The sequence below is a fragment of the Apium graveolens genome, chromosome 6, assembly GCF_009905375.1.
Source record: "Apium graveolens cultivar Ventura chromosome 6, ASM990537v1, whole genome shotgun sequence".
In the NCBI taxonomy this organism is placed as follows: domain Eukaryota; kingdom Viridiplantae; phylum Streptophyta; class Magnoliopsida; order Apiales; family Apiaceae; genus Apium; species Apium graveolens.
In genome coordinates, this window is record NC_133652.1 from 17,896,332 (window position 1) to 17,913,385 (window position 17,054).

At 34.8% G+C, this 17,054-nt stretch overlaps 2 protein-coding genes across 2 annotated transcripts; one reads left to right on the forward strand and one right to left on the reverse strand.

Moving 5' to 3' along the window:
• Positions 1 to 3,214: 3,214 nt before the first annotated feature.
• LOC141666915 (amino-acid permease BAT1 homolog) lies at positions 3,215 to 7,111 on the forward strand. Its single transcript, XM_074473162.1, has 8 exons — positions 3,215 to 3,448; positions 3,539 to 3,799; positions 4,802 to 4,820; positions 4,929 to 5,148; positions 5,230 to 5,411; positions 5,614 to 5,903; positions 5,986 to 6,115; positions 6,620 to 7,111. The coding sequence occupies exons 1-8, from the start codon at positions 3,333 to 3,335 to the stop codon at positions 6,965 to 6,967; spliced, it is 1,566 nt and encodes a 521-aa protein (XP_074329263.1). The 5' UTR covers positions 3,215 to 3,332; the 3' UTR covers positions 6,968 to 7,111.
• Positions 7,112 to 15,913: 8,802 nt separating this feature from the next.
• Positions 15,914 to 16,429, reverse strand: LOC141664697 (uncharacterized). Its single transcript, XM_074470652.1, has one exon. The coding sequence runs from the start codon at positions 16,427 to 16,429 to the stop codon at positions 15,914 to 15,916; it is 516 nt and encodes a 171-aa protein (XP_074326753.1).
• Positions 16,430 to 17,054: the final 625 nt, after the last annotated feature.

The following is a 17,054-nucleotide window of genomic DNA, read 5'->3' on the forward strand; positions in this document are numbered from 1 at the left end:
GAATTATTTTAATTCAAATTTATTTATCGGTGATTGGATTATTGGGCTGGGTTCTGAAATAGGCTAAGTAGTCTAAATATATTGAACCTGCAAATAATCTGATCTGTAACAAGTTCTGATATTAGAATCAGAACTTAAGAACTGATGAATAAAATCAGAACTTAACAAGTTCTGATATCAGAATCAGAACTTAAGTACTGATGAGTCGAATCAGAACTTAAGTACTGATGAGTTAAATCAGAACTTAACTTAAGTTCTGATAATAATGTGGGTGTTAATGTGAAAAGCTGTTACAAATAATTTAAATTCAAAAGCTGTTCAGTTTTGATTTTTTCATTTATGAATTCAAAATCTGATCAGTTTTGATTTTTTCATTAATGGAGCAGTTTAATTTAGACATTAAGTGTGTGGACAGTTTCATTTTTCCTCTCCTATAAATAGAGGCTAAACTGAATGAATATAACACACTACATTCTCATCTCTTCTCTTCAACCTCTCTGCATTTCTCTCCCATAAGTCCTGAAGTGCTGATATTTTCCGGCGACTGAGGTGCTGGTCGAAGTGGAGGTTTTGTTGCTGCTGTTAACATAAACTCCGAGCTGTTTTATCCTGGTGGAGATATTGCGCACATCCCAAACGCAGCAGGTAGGGGGCAATAATCTCTTCAAGAGCAGCCAGGACTTCGAGCAAGGCCTGGTGACTCAGCTGTGATTATTTTCTTGGCATTTTGTATCTGTAAACCTTTATTTCAGTCACTGTTGAAAGCTATGGTTTCGGGTACATCTTTCTTTCTCTCTTCGTTATTTCAGTTACTGATTTTGTTTACCTGCATGTTTTGTTTTGTTAACTGTGGTCTTGGCCTAAACTTGTTAAATTATTTATACACTTGCCTCTATGTTGCTATACTTGTTAGTGAGTTTTTTCAACAGTTTGCTGAGCACCTGTCGATTACATGTTAATTGTAAATAAAATTTTCATATGAATTATATTAATTTAAGTTTTTTAATATAATTCATAAAATAATGAATATTATGTAAAACTACAATTAAGAAACTTTTATACTTATTAAATAAAGTGAATTATCAAACAATGATTGTAATTAATTATTGAAACTTGTAATTTTTTTATGACAGACTAATCATTCAAAAAAATTCCTGTGCATAAAAAAATATTAATTAAAAGCTTTGACGTATTTAAAATTGAAGGACAAAAGAATACGAGTGTTTATTTTAGATTGATAATATGTTCCTAAATTATAATTTCAAAAAATGAAGTATTAAGAAAAGTTTCAACTTTTGTACCGTCAAAAATTATATTTCATTGATACGATTTATTAAATTAAATACAGTACATCAGTAAAATATGTTTATAATATAATAGGATGAATATGAATCGTTTCGGGTTGAAAATATTAATCAAAAGTCAAACAACATTAATAACTCGAATTACATTTAAATGGTTGTTAGTAAAAACATACCATATTAATGGTGGTATTAATTCTTATCAACACGCCTAAATACTATAGTTAACATGACCCATAAATATTATGTAGAACTACAATCGAAAAACTTTTATATTTATTAAATAAAGTAAATTATCAAGCAATGATTGTAATTAATTATTGAAACTTGTAACTTTTTTATGACAGGTTAATCATTCAAAATTTATCTAGTGCATAAAAAAATTATTAATTAAAAGTTTTTACATATTTAAAATTGAAGGATAAAAAAATACTGAGTGTTCATTTTATATTGATAGTATGTTCCTAAATAATTGAATTTATTAAATTAAATCTAGTACATCAATAAAATATGTTTATAATATATTAGGATGAATATGGATCGTTTCGGGTTGAAAATATTAATCAAAAGTCAAACAGCATTAATAACTCTAATTGTATTTCAATAATTATTAGTACGGGATCCTTTAATTAATTACCAATTAACATATTAATCATTTCAAACTAACTTTACCTACAAATGCCGATTTCCCATATTCAAACGGCCCAAGGATGGGGTAAGGGGTTATTTGGTTGGAGTATTATTGGAATCATGGTTTTTATTTATTATAATTCCTAGAGGTGAACAAAAAAAGCGAAATCGAAAAAATTACCAAAAAAAATCGATAAACCAAACCGAAAAAATCAAACCGTTAAAAAAATCGAAGAAAACCGAACCGACAAAAACCGAACTAGCGGTGCGGTTTCGGTTTTCAATCAAAACCGAACCGAAATTAACCGCACTGCTATATTATATATATATATATATATAATATTATGTATATATACATGTATATATTATCATAACCCGGTTCTAATATTTTGTTAATTAAATATTTACTTAACATTAATATGATAAATTGTATAATATAATATCATAAATTAATTAAGATTAATATGTAAATACTCTTAAATCATAATTTTTTTAATATGTATATAATCAATTTTATCATATGTTTTGATATATACTCTTTTTTTATTGTTGTGATCATATATTTTTATCATATTTTGTATCTATTATTTAAGATAATATGAATTATACATTCAAAAAATAAATTTATGAAATATATAAATTTTATTTAACGAATTCTAAAGTGACACATCTTTGGTGATTAATGTAATATTATCATTTAATTTGATATTATTTTTTTATCCAACACATTATCAACAATAAATCGTATAAATAAAAAATGTATAAAAACCCGAATAAAACCCGAATAAAAAACGAAACCGATGAATGGTTAACCGAAATCGAAAAACCGTTTTAAGCGGTTTGGTGGCGGTTAATAGCAATTAACCGAACCGAACCGCATATATTAGTTTGACTACGATTAATGCTAAAATCGCACCAAACCGCACCATGCATACCCCTAATAATTCCATTCCATGCCGGGTTTTGGTTGATGAAAAAAACCCCGATTCCTCGAATTTACGGTGGAGAACTTAACTGAACTTAACTGATTTCTAATTTAATGTAAAGGTTCTAATTTGAACATAACCAATTACATAAAAGAGAGTCAAATACAAATTTTGACCAGAAAACAAAAATGAATTTTGAGTAGAAACGCCAAATCAAGCTCAGGCGCCTCAACTAAACTTGCTTGTTTGACCGCACCACGCTACTCAATAACTTTCCTGACGGTGCTGACAGATAAGGAGGAGTATATTGGATTTTCCTCCCATATTAGATAACCGAATCTTCATTCTTTATATATTCACAAGAAGAATCACTAAAAAATAAATACTAACGCAAAATAATAGGGAAACACAGAAAGAGAGTCAACTAACAAACACTCCGATAAAACCATTCTCTCCTTTCTTACAAATCTCAAAAATGGGTTGGGCCAGCAACAAAGAAATGGCCCTCCCATTATCAAGCAACTCCGTTGATTCTGGCCATGCCCGTCTCAATGAGCTTGGTTACAAACAAGAACTCAAGCGTGATCTCTCGTATATATATATTTTTTATTCTCTCTTGCTCATTTTTATGTTTTCTTGATTTGATTTGGTTCTGAAATATGATATTGGTTTGGATTGCAGGGTGTTGTCGAATTTTGCATTTTCATTTTCGATAATATCGGTTATTACGGGGATAACTACACTGTATAATACTGGACTTAGGTTTGGTGGACCTGTTGCTATAGTTTATGGTTGGATAGTTACTGGCTGTTTTACTATGATTGTTGGTTTGTCCATGGCTGAGATTTGTTCTTCTTATCCTACTTCTGGTGGACTTTATTATTGGAGTGCTAAACTTGCTGGCCCAAATTGGGCTCCTTTTGCTTCTTGGATCACTGGATGGTAATCTCTCTCTCTCTCTCTCTCTCTCTCTCTCTCTCTCTCTCTCTCTCTCCCTCTCTCTCCCTCTCTCCCTCTCTCTCTCCCTCAATTACTACTTTGATATTTATAATTATGTTATTTGTGAGGTTGATAGAATCTTGCAATTCAATTAATACTAAAATCAGAAATGTGATGTTTTTGATCATTTAGAGTATTGTACTTGTTGCTTGTTTGGTTTATGTTTTTATTTTTTGTAGCACATTTTAAATTTGAATAGTCACGCACCCATGCAGAGGCTTAAGGCTTCGAGCTCTGTGTTACTAAGAGAGGATTAGTGTTCAGTAGGCTACTAGGGAATGGGGATTAGATTGGTGGTTTTCTCTTTGGTTGTTTGTGAATATACAAAAGAAGTTTAACGATGAAAACAGCTTTTATTTGCCAAGAGCAAATTGCTGCAGTATATGTTGTTTTCATGATCAATATGTATTTGTAATCTTATATGCAAGTGTTACATGGCAAGCATTTATTTTCAGAAACGATTACTATGAACAGAAAAATTTAGCTCTGTTGTACAAGGCAGAGGTGGAACTCACATCTCATAATGTGAAAGAGGTCCATGTGAATATGTTGTAAAAGATAATGTGATTTTTTTTTAATATGACCTGGGTGATATCCTTATGGTCCAAGATTAAGAGGTTACAACAAATGTCTCTAGTATTTGCAGCTTTGCGCTCTTAGCCTCTTTCTTTGTGTATTCCTTATATTCGTTTCTTAATATCAGTGGTCATCAACTGTGTGTGAAGTTGACCTTCCTAACAAAATTGGGAAAATAATACATTACCAACCCAAGGCCCTTGTTATTAATTGAGAGGCGTATGCTGTTCAAATTTTACACTTAATGTTGAGGAAAATCAAACAGAATTAAAATGCAGTTGTAGATACATATGCTGATCATGGTCTGTGGTCTATGTGCAAAATAGTGTCTGACTACTTTGAATTTTCGCTTGTTATTTCATGATGCAGGTTCAACATTGTTGGTCAGGTAATTCTGATTCTATAATTTTTCAAAAGCCAATAAAAAGCTAGAATGGTTTCATTTCCAGTATCATTATCTGTACGCTCTAGTCATTAGAAAGGCCATTCTCTGCAGTGGGCTGTTACAACAAGCGTCAATTATTCACTTGCGGAGCTCATTCAAGTAATCATTCTCCTTAGCACAGGAGGAAAGAATGGAGGTGGATATGAGGGCTCTAAATATGTAGTTATTGCTATTCACGGTGGCCTTCTTCTTGTACATGCTATCATAAACAGTCTTTCTATTTCTTGGTTATCATTTTTTGGACAGCTTGCTGCTGGGTGGAACATTCTGGGTAGGAGGAATCATACAAGTAAATTTGCTTTCAGTTTCATCTTTCCTTGCAATGTTCTTACTGGCGCTCACATGATTGTAGGTGTCTTTGTTCTTATGATCCTTGTTCCATGTGTTGCAACGGAAAAGGCCAGTGCCGAGTTTGTTTTCACTCATTTTAATACTGAAAATACGGATGGAGTGAATGGTAGACTCTACATATTTCTGTTAGGGCTCCTCATGAGCCAATACACTTTAACAGGATATGATGCATCTGCCCATATGGTGAGTCCTGTTTTCTTCTTTATGACCAACACAAATCCCCCCACTCTGCTACTAACAACTTTTCAAAATTAGATTCTCTAAAAAAAATTCTACCATCTGTACTTCCCTGCAGTAAGAACTCTCTAAAGAAACAATACTATCTATAATCCTGTTTTAACAATTTATAGATCACACTTCTACCTCATCCATAATATTCTTTCAGTCGGAGGAAACTAGGAGTGCAGACATAAATGGGCCAAAAGGAATCATCAGTTCTATTGGCATATCAATTATTGTTGGATGGGGTTACCTGCTTGGTATCACCTTTGCAGTTATCGATATCCCGTACCTTTTGGATGAGAATAATGATGCTGGTGGTTATGCCATTGCCGAGGTATTTTATCGAGCATTCAAGAATAGATATGGAAATGGAGTTGGAGGAATAATTTGTCTAGGTGTGGTTGGTGTTGCAATATTCTTCTGTGCTATGAGTTCAGTTACAAGTAACTCTAGGTATATAAAATAAATTGTTATGTATGGTGGATTACATTACAAACTACTCTTTAAGACTCTTCTAATATGAACTAAATTCCAGGATGGCTTATGCATTTTCAAGAGATGGAGCTATGCCATTATCCTTTTTATGGCATAAAGTAAATGGCCAAGAAGTCCCCCTGAATGCAGTCTGGCTTTCTGCTTTCATATCATTTTGCATGGCTTTGACGGTATTAATTTTTTGTTGTTTATCTTTTTTTTTATTTACAAATTAAATTGTAGAGTCTGCTTATGATAATAGGTCTGACAATTTCCATGAGAAATTGTTCTCTATTCATAATTATGTGGATTTGTTATCCTGGAGCCAGAATAACTTTTTCCATTAACTAAAAAAAGAAATTAGAGACTTTGATGTTAAAAATTACATTATTATTTAAGCTATAGTAACTCTGAATTCTTATTGGCTGTATACCTCCTTTCGTAGCACATACAGAGGTTGGACTATGTAGCAAACCGTATTAAAGTTCACTATACAAAATACAATATGATTATGTTAATATTACATTTTTGAGATGAATAATCTGTAATGTAATTGTTCAACATATAGATTATGCTTCTTTTCCTGAAAATGTTGCATTCATTACAGTTTGAAGAGTAGTTTTGGTTTTATCTTTTAGATATTAACATTGTGTACAGGTAGGGGCTAATTGTTACTTATATCTGAGTATTTGCAGTCGCTTGGGAGTGAGGTGGCATTTGAAGCAATGGTATCCATAGCAACTATCGGGCTTTACATTGCTTATGCAATACCCATATTTCTTAGAGTAACTTTGGCTCGAAGATCTTTCAAAACAGGACCTTTTAACCTAGGTCGTTACGGAGTTGTTGTTGGTTGGACTGCCGTCCTATGGGTTGCATTCATCTCTATCCTCTTCTCCTTGCCTGTAGCCTACCCCATTACTAGAGAGACGTTGAACTATACACCAGTTGCAGTTGGGGGTCTGTTCATTCTAACCGTCTCCTATTGGATAGTGGATGCTCGGCATTGGTTCAAAGGCCCTATCACAAATATAGATAGATGAATTAGAAGACTGCTTGTTTCTTCACATCCTATTCATTTTGTTATAGTGTCGATTGAGTTCCAGATTTAAGGAACCTGTAAAAAATTATATGAACACCAGCTACTGTTGTTTTCTATACACAAGCTTCAATTGCAGTCGCAGATATTTAAGTGTATTAAATGCATAGACACTAAGAGATGAATCTAGCACTCAACGATACAATATTGACATATGAGAATAAAAAGTGCTAAAGTAGAGTATAGATTATTATTAAGATTCTTAATATTGTGTTGAAACTCCATTACAGCAATTATGCAAAGCTGTGTATGTGTATTGTTATGTAACATCTGTGGAAGAAAATGTATTTTCCATTGAAGAATAAAAGTAATTCTACAGAAAAGAAAAGTGAGTACAGAATTTTTACAATAAGAGAGATTTATATTCTAATCTCTATAACAGAAACGGTTATGATAAGATGTACTAAATATCATGTTGTATATAAGCTACTACTTATCAAGATGATAAGAGTTATGGGCAATATTCCCCCCTCGGATTGAATGTGGTTCTCGCACATTTAATCCGAAAAGAATAGTTCAATGGAGATGACGATCAAGACCCTTGATAAAAATATCAGCCAACCGGTTAGAATTAGATGTGTAGACAGGAAGAATCAAGTGAGACTGGACCTGCTCGCGTACAAAATGACAATACAAAGCGAAGTGTTTGGTTTTAGGACGAAAGACGGGATCCGCTGCAATATCTAAGGTAGCCTGATTATCGGTGTAAATAACCACAGGAACTTGCTGAGACATGTTGAGTTCGGATAAAAAGGAGATTAACCGAGTTCGGATAAAAAGGAGATTAACCCATGATAACTCACAAGCTGTGTCTGCAATAGCACGCAGTTCGGCTTTAGTTGTTGAACGGGATATCACTTTCTGCTTACTCGAATGCCAAGTAATAAGCGAAGAACCCAACACTAAGCACATGCCACATGCCAGTAATGCTCTTGAGCATACCAGTAAAGTCTAAACTAGATCCCCAATCGCTATCACAAAAAGTAGTAAGCTTGAGATCAGACGAAGCAGAGTAAAATAGACCTTGAAATGGTGTTGCCTTCAAGTAACGAAGAACTCGTTGAACAGCTACCATATTAGGGACCCTAGGCTGTTGCAAAAATTGACTTAAATGATGAACCACAAACACAATATCAGGCCGTGTGACCGAGAGATATAGGAGTTTACCAACAAACTTCCTATATAAGGAAGGATTATCTAACAAATCACCATCATGAGGAGAGAGTTTAACATTTGTATCAACTGGTAAAGAAAGAGGTTTGCAATCTAGTAGACCAGCATCTACGAGCATATCGTGCACAAATTTATGATGGTGAACATACAAGCCTGTAGCAGTACGATGTATCTCCAAACCCAGATAGAATTTTGCTAAACCAAGATCTTTAATTGTAAAGGATGAGTGTAAAACAACCTTGACATGGCTGATTAAAGCAGAATCAGTTCCAGTTAATAAAATGTCGTCAACATAAACTAATGCAACAACAAAGGTATGACCATTGTGAAGGGTTTTTAGCACATAAACGCAACGGAAACGTAAATTTAAATCTTAAAAAAAACTGAAACCCTCAACAGGATCCATGCGAAAAATAATATTTAATTCGTAATTCAATATGTTTACCTTAAGAAGTTTTACATTAATGGAAAGATGGAGGTCTTTAATAGAGATCCAAGAACCACGAGCGGAGATCCTTAGCAGCTGCTCCTCAAGTGTGAAGCACTCCACTGGTATCCACTAAGAAAATGATGTAATGGAGAAGGAGAAGGTGGAGAGAATTATGGTTTTGTAAAAAAAATTAGGTTGAGGCAAAAATAAGGTCTATAATAGTATATTTATAGGCAAAATTTTCAGCTGAAAATTTTCTCATAAAATATTATTATTATTAACCCTTTATTATTCTCATTAATAATTAAAATACCTTTTAATTATTAATCCTTTTTCTAAACACTTTAGAAATAATTCTCTCTCTTGATTTAATTTCTAAAAATTAAATTCTTAATTAATAATATTAAGAACCTTTTTATAATCAATTAAATCTCATTTAATCAATTATTAAATTTGCCAATTAATTATTTATTTCATAAATAAATAATTATCAGCCATTATTAATTAATTCCTCCACCATTAAATCATTCTCTTTTATGGTGTGACCCTGAAGGTTCAATATTAAGCCGGTAGTAGAAATAAATAATAATAAAACTATTTTTATCATTATTTATATAAATTCTCTAATTCATTAAATATGATTAATTAATTAATCATATTTATTCTACATCGTGAGGGATACTTCTCAGCATATCGCGACTATCCGGATAATACGAATTCACTGCTTAGAATACCAAGAACCTATTCAGTGAGTAGTTACCGTACAATTAATTCCTTCTACCCTGCAATGTCATGATTAAATACAAGGCATGGAACTTGTGTCAAGCCTATCTTGTTTAATCACTTGCTTTCCCATTCACTATGCTTAGTTCTATTTAATGTAAATTAGAAACTCCTTTCTAATTTCATTCACTCTGGCCAGAGATTCTTGAACTAAGATAAGTGAATCAGCATTGAACATTCTCTTCCTACACTGGAAGGGGTAGATCCTTTATTGATCATACACTATCTTCGTGTACAAATTCCTATACCCAGTAGAGCGCTTATAATTGTCCCTTGAGACTAAGAACTAAACCAAAGCATAATTCAGTGTACACAAGATGACTATGATGACCTCAAGTCTAAAGATACTTGTACAACTATCACTATGTGAACAACTGCTGACACGTGAGTGAACTCCATCAGTTGTTCAGCTGTGTGAGTCATGTTCAGTGAACTTATTCTATAATAAGCACCTACATACTAGCTATAGTGTCACCACACAAATGTCTATAAGAACAGACATCCTTCATAATGAAGCAAATATAGTATGTACCGATCTTTGCGGATTATTAATTACCAGTTAGTAATCCTACAACCAGGAACTATTTAAGTTTAGAGTTATCATTTTTTAGGTCTCATTATTATGATCTCATCACAATCCATGAAAAGCTTTACTCTAAACTGTGGTATATCTTATTTAAACATTTAAATAGATAGAGCCCGCAATAAAAACAAAACAAGTCTTTTATTAATATCAATGAAATTAAAACAGATTACATAAAAGTTATTCCTAAATCCTCATACATGATTGGACTTAGGACATATCTCTTTCAATCTCCCACTTGTACAAAAGTCAATCACTCTGGTATCTAATACCCATCTTGTCTTTATGACGATCAAAGTGACTCTGAGAAAGTGGCTTTGTGAGTGGGTCTGCTACGTTGTTATGTGTGTCAACTCTCTCGACGTTGACATCTCCTCTATTTTCAACTCAGATTTACCACCAAAAACAAGAAAAATGTCCTGAGTCCTTCGCAAGTACTTAAGGATGTTTTTCACTGCTTTTCAGTGGTCTTCACCTGGATTGGACTGATATCTGCTCGTCACACTAATTGAATAAGCAACATCAGGCCTTGTACACAACATCGCGTACATGATAGATCCTATTGCTGAAGCATAAGGAATCTTACTCATACGTTATCTTTCCTCAGGTGTCTTAGGAGACATTTTTTCGGAAAGGGGCACTCCATGGCTCATCGGTATGAGATCTCTTTTGGAGTTTTCCATGCTAAACCTTTTAAGCACTTTCTGGATGTATGTACCATGGGTAAAACCTATCATTCTTCTAGATCTATCTCTATAGATCTTCATACCGAGAATGTAGGATGCTTCTCCCAAGTCCTTCATGGTGAAGTTCTTTGATAGCCATACTTTGACCGATTGTAGCATCAGTATATCATTTCCTATAAGAAGTATGCCATCCACATACAATACAATAAATGTTACCGCGCTCCCACTAACCTTCTTGTAGACACATGGTTCATCTATATTTTTTGATAAAACCAAACTCTTTGATTGTCTCATCAAAACGGATGTTCAATCTACGAGAAGCTTGCCTTAAACCATATATAATTCGCAGTAGCTTACACACTAGGTGTTCATTTCCCTTGGAAAGAAAACCCTCTGGTTGTGTCATATACACTTCCTCCTCAAGTTCCCCATTGAGGAAGGCCATTTTCACGTCCATTTGCCAGATCTCATAGTTGTAGTAAGCAGCAATCGCAAGCAAAATCCGAATTGATTTTAACAGGGTTACAGGTGAAAAAGTTTCATCAAAGTCAATCCCTTGCCTTTGTTTGAATCCTTTTGCCACGAGCCTGACCTTATAGGTCTCCAATTGGCCATCTGCTCCAATCTTTCTTTTGTATACCCACTTGCACCCAATAGGCTTAACACCTTCAGGCGCCTCAACCAGAGTCCATACTTGGTTGGTATACATAGATTACGTTTCAGATTTCATGGCACTATGCCATTTCTCTGAGTCAACACTACTCATAGCCTCATTATAGGTCATAGGGTCATCATCATCAATGATTGACAACTCATTGTCATTCTCAATGACAAGGCCATAATACCTCTCAGGTTGGCGAGACACTCTCCCTGTCCTACGAATGGGTTGTTCCACAGAAGGTTGTTCAGTCTGAAAAGGTGTTTCCACTTGATCCGTAGTAGTTTGTGCTTCTTAAACTTCATCAAGTTCAATTTTGCTCCCACTGTTTCCTTCAAGGATAAACTCCTTTTCCAAGAAGGTAGCATGTCTGGAGACAAACACCCGATGATCGGTGTAAAAGTAATACCCCAAAGTCTCTTTAGGATATCCCACAAAATTACATTTTATGGATCGAGATTCCAGCTTATCTGGGTCAACTTTCTTGACATAAGCTGGACATCCCCAAATCTTAAAGTGTTTAAGACTCGGTTTCCTTTCTTTCCATATCTCATATGGTGTTTGAGGAACAGATTTGGAAGGCACCTTATTCAGTAAATATGCTGAGGTTTCCAATACATAACCCCACAGGAATACTGGAAGATTCGCATAGCTCATCATGGACCGAACCATGTATAATAAAGTTCGGTTTCTCCTTTCAGATACCACATTTAACTGTGGAGTATATGGAGGAGTCCACTGGGAGACTATACCATTTTCTTTGAGGGATACTTCTCAGCATATCGCGACTATCCGGATAATACGAATTCACTACTTAGAATACCAAGAACCTATTCAGTGAGTAGTTACCGTACAATTAATTCCTTCTACCCTGCAATGTCACGATTAAATACAAGGCATGGAATTTGTGTCAAGCCTATCTTATTTAATCACTTGCTTTCCCATTCACTATGCTTAGTTCTATCTAATGTAAATTAGAAACTCCTTTCTAATTTCATTCACTCTGGCCAGAGATTCCTGAACTAACATAAGTGGATCAGCATTGAACATTCTCTTCCTATACTGGAAGGGGTAGATCCTTTATTGATCATACACTATCTTCGTGTATAAATTCTTATACCCAGTAGAGCCCTTATAATTGTCGCTTGAGACTAAAAACTAAACCAAAGCACAATTCAGTGTACACAAGATGACTATGATGACCTCAAGTCTAAGGATACTTGTACAACTATCACTATGTGAACAACTGCTGACACGTGAGTGAACTCCATCAGTTGTTCAGCTGTGTGAGTCATGTTCAGTAAACTTATTCTATAATAAGCACCTACATACTAGCTATAGTGTCACCACACAAATGTCTATGAGAACAGACATCCTTCATAATGAAGCAAGCATAGTATGTACCGATCTTTGCGGATTATTAGTTACCAGTTAGTAATCCTACAACCAGAAACTATTTAAGTTTAGAGTTATCATCTTTTAGGTTTCATTATTATGATCTCATCACAATCCATAAAAAGCTTTACTCTAAACTGTGGTATATCTTATTTAAACATTTAAATAGATAGAGCCCGCAATAAAAACAAAACAAGTCTTTTATTAATATCAATGAAATCAAAACAGATTACATAAAAGTTATTCCTAAATCCTCATACATGATTGGACTTAGGACATATCTCTTTCACATTGGTAAATGTAAATAAAGAATAATCAGCAACTGTTTGAACAAAACCAAGGCTGAGAAGAACATATGCCAATTTCTCAAACCATACACGGGAAGCTTGCTTTAACACCCGTAAATAGATTTGTTTAATTTGCAAACAACAGAAGTGCCATATAAAGGATGTTCTTTGGGCAACTCCATGTACACTTCCTCTACCAAATCGCCATGGAGGAAGGCATTATTAATATCCAGCTGATGTAAATCCCAACCTTTAGCTGCAACCAAAGCTAGAAGAGTACGAACAGTTGACATCTTAGCAACTAGGGCAAACATGTTGTGGTAATCTTGGCCTTCAATTTGGGTATAACCCTTTGCCACCAAACGGGCCTTGTATTTGTCTAAAGAACCATGCATTTACCAGCAGGAAGAGAATCAACAACAGTCCAACTATCATTATTTTCTAATGTAGTTAACTCCTTATGCATAGCATCGACCCACTTGGGATCTAACTTGGCCTGATTGTATGTGTGAGGCTCTTTAAGAATTACAGTGCTCACAACACAAGCATACATTGTATATGGTGGAGAATAATGAGAGAAATTATACTTTTGATGGTCAATAGGACAATTCAAAAGAATTGTATTTGCCTTGGACATTGTAGGAACAATAAAATCCTTCATCCAAGAAGGTTGTACTTTGTGCCTTAAAGAGATCCTTGGAACAACAGGTTTAATATCAGAAGGTGTAACATCAGAAGGTGGTCTAGTATCAGAAGAGGAATGTATAGTAAGAGAAGGTGGGGTAGGAGAACTAGGTGGCGTAGAAAACTGAGGAAAATGTCCAGAAGAGTCAGATTGTATATTAACAGTTGGAAGAACACGGCTCTCATGGATTAAAAAGGTGTCTAGGGGGTGTCATGTGTAGCATCACAAAAGGTTGTAGCAGGAACAGTATAAGGAAGTTTACGGGAACAAGGTAGATCAGTAGTGCAAGGAAAAACACTTCCATTAAAGACAACATGACGAGATATGTGTATTTGGTGAGTAAGTGGATCGTACAACTTGTAGCCCTTTTGTGTGATAGAATTCCCAATAAAAATAGTTTTGACAACACGAGGAGCGAGTTTGTCATTGTGATGAACATACATATATGCTAAACAACCAAAAACACGGAGATGATCGTAACAGGGTGGCTTCCCAAGTAAATTCTCATAAGGTGAAATAAAACCTAGAACAGAACTTGGAATACTGTTAATAAGATAGGTGGAAGTAATAAGGCAATCACCCCAGAAAGAAAGGGGAAGATGTGACTGAAAAAGAAGTGCTCGTGACATCTCAAGTAAATTACGATGTCGACGTTCGACCCTCCCATTCTGCTGTGGCGTATACGAACAAGAGGTTTGATGTACCACACCATGAACATCAAAGAATAAACGTAAATCAGTGTTAATAAACTCCCCCCCCCCATTATCAGTACGTATAGATGTGATGTTAGTAGAAAATTGTGTTTCAACATAAGAAAAAAAATCACATATGGATTGAGTAACGTGTTGTTTAGTAGGTAAAAGGATGTTCCAAATAGCACGAGAAAAATCATCGACAATAGTCACAAAATATCTACAACCATTATAAGTGGGTGTCCGATATGGACCCCAAACATCAAAATGTACAAGTTCAAACAAACGAGAAGCATTAGAATGACTTAAAGAGAAAGGAAGTTTGCATTGCTTAGCTAATGGACAAGTATTACAAGGTTCAAGCATCTTAGTATTAGAGGATTGCAAGTCTAATACATGAATTTTGGATAAAACTTGTGAAGGGACATGACCCAAACGCTGATGCCAGAGAGTATGTGATGAAGAAATCGAGGCAGTGAAAGCTTGTACATAATCTGATGTGTTGGAAAGTTGATACAAGCTTCCAGTAAGATTGCCAAAAACCAATTCCCTCTTCCAGTATTGGTCCTGCAAATAACACGTACTAGCGGTGAATTGAATTGTAGAAGAAAGTTGAGAGGACAATTTGCTAACAGAAAGTAAATTGAAAGTGAAGGAAGGAACTAAAAGAACCTCAGGAATAAGGATGGAAAGGGGTTGGAGAAAAACAGACCCACTATGAGTTACTACAACATTATTACCATTAGGGAATTGTACGGTTAAAGGTACATCTAGCAAAGAAATATCTTGCATAAAACTGATATTGTAGCACATGTGGTTCGTGGCTCCGGTGTCTAAAACCTAAATATTTTGTTGAAGACAAGTAGAAGATGAAAATGAATATGCAGTTACTGCCAAGTGTGTAGCAAGACTGAACTGAGGTGATACATGAGCATTGGAAGTAGAGTTGTTGAGGCATTTCATGATTGAGTGTAACTGAGTCTGTAGTTCCTCCATTTTATAAGACAAAGTAGCTGAAGATTGATCAGTGTTGGCAGGATTTGTACCCTGGGAAACCTGAGCAGCAACAGGTTTTGCAGAAGAATGTTGAAATCTAGAATGTGGAACAAATCTGCGTTTCCCTTTGTTGTTAGGGTGCAAAGGATGATCAAGAGGATACCCTATGAGCTTGTAGCATTTGTCTTTATTATGACCCTTTATATGACAATGAGAGCATTCTTGAACATAAACATTGGATCTATCACTGAATCTATTGGGAATATACGGAGAAGAACTAGAACCAGATGGAGTAGGTAAGTTGACCATCATTGAAATTGGAGATGGCACTGTGCCATGAGATTGCCTCTGCTTCTCCTCTTGTTTAATGAGCATAAACGCTTGGTTAACTGTTGGCCATGGGTTCATCATTAGTAGCTGTCCTCTGGCCGCTGTATAGCTAGAATGAAGTCCCATTAAAAATTGTATCAAACGAGTCTTCTCCAATTGTAATTCCCACTCTTTATTAGTAGCACATGTGCACTATACACCAGGTGACAAAGCTATGGGTTCATCCCAGAAACCTTTGAGTTTATTAAAGTAAAACTCGAATGAATCATTTCCTTGTTCGAGTTTAAACAATGCTCGTTGAGTCTCATAGAATTTGTGACCACTGACTGCTGAGAAACGTTCACTAAGCTCATTCCAAACCAGAGCAGCACTGTCCATATAATTCATGATGTTGCTAATGTCATCAGATACGGTGTTCAATATCCAGGTGATTACCATATCATTAACTCGTTTCCAATGAGCGTAAAGAGGAAAATCCATAGCAGGTGCCACAAAATCACCATTAACAATCACTAGTTTATTTTTCGCAGACAAGGCAATTTGCAAAGACCTTTTCCAGGACGCGTAGTTTTCAGAACCAGTAAGCTTCTTCGAGATTAAAACCATACCAGGTTGATCATTATTATGCAAGAAAAGTGGATGTGCATTGGTATCAATAAAGTTAGGATACTGAGGAGTTGTATCGGAAGGTGTTGAAGGTGATGTCATTGTATTAGATCGTATAACAACTTGAGCATATGTGCGATGAGGAGATGAATAAGATGACATTCATGTAGAGGGAGAGAAGATGAGTGATACGGTCGTAACTAATCGAACTAACACATGCTCATCAGAATCAACACATTCGAAGAAGAATTTCGTCAAACACATTTGAGTAATACAACATAAACTCAAAATAGAAGCAATCAATCAAGAAGAAACAATATAATCACGAACAAACACAACGATTAGTCGTAAAACACAATTGCAGAACTAAAGAGATATGATCAACACAAACAACAGAGAGCAAATCTATCGAATTAAAAAATATGAAGAAAAGCTCACAAAAATAATGGAGATTGCATCACACGGTTCATGAAGAGGAGATCGAAGAATCAATTACGGAAAGAAGCTCTGATACCATATTAAGATTTTTAATATTGTGTTGAAACTCCATTAGAGCAATTATGCAAAGTTGTGTATGTGTATTGTTATGTAACATCCGTGGAATAAAATGTATTGTCCATTGAAGAAGAAAAGTAATTGTACAGAGAAGAAAAGTGAGTACAGAGTTTTTTGTAATAAGAGAGATTTATATTCTATTTTCTATAACAAAAACGGTTATGATAAGATG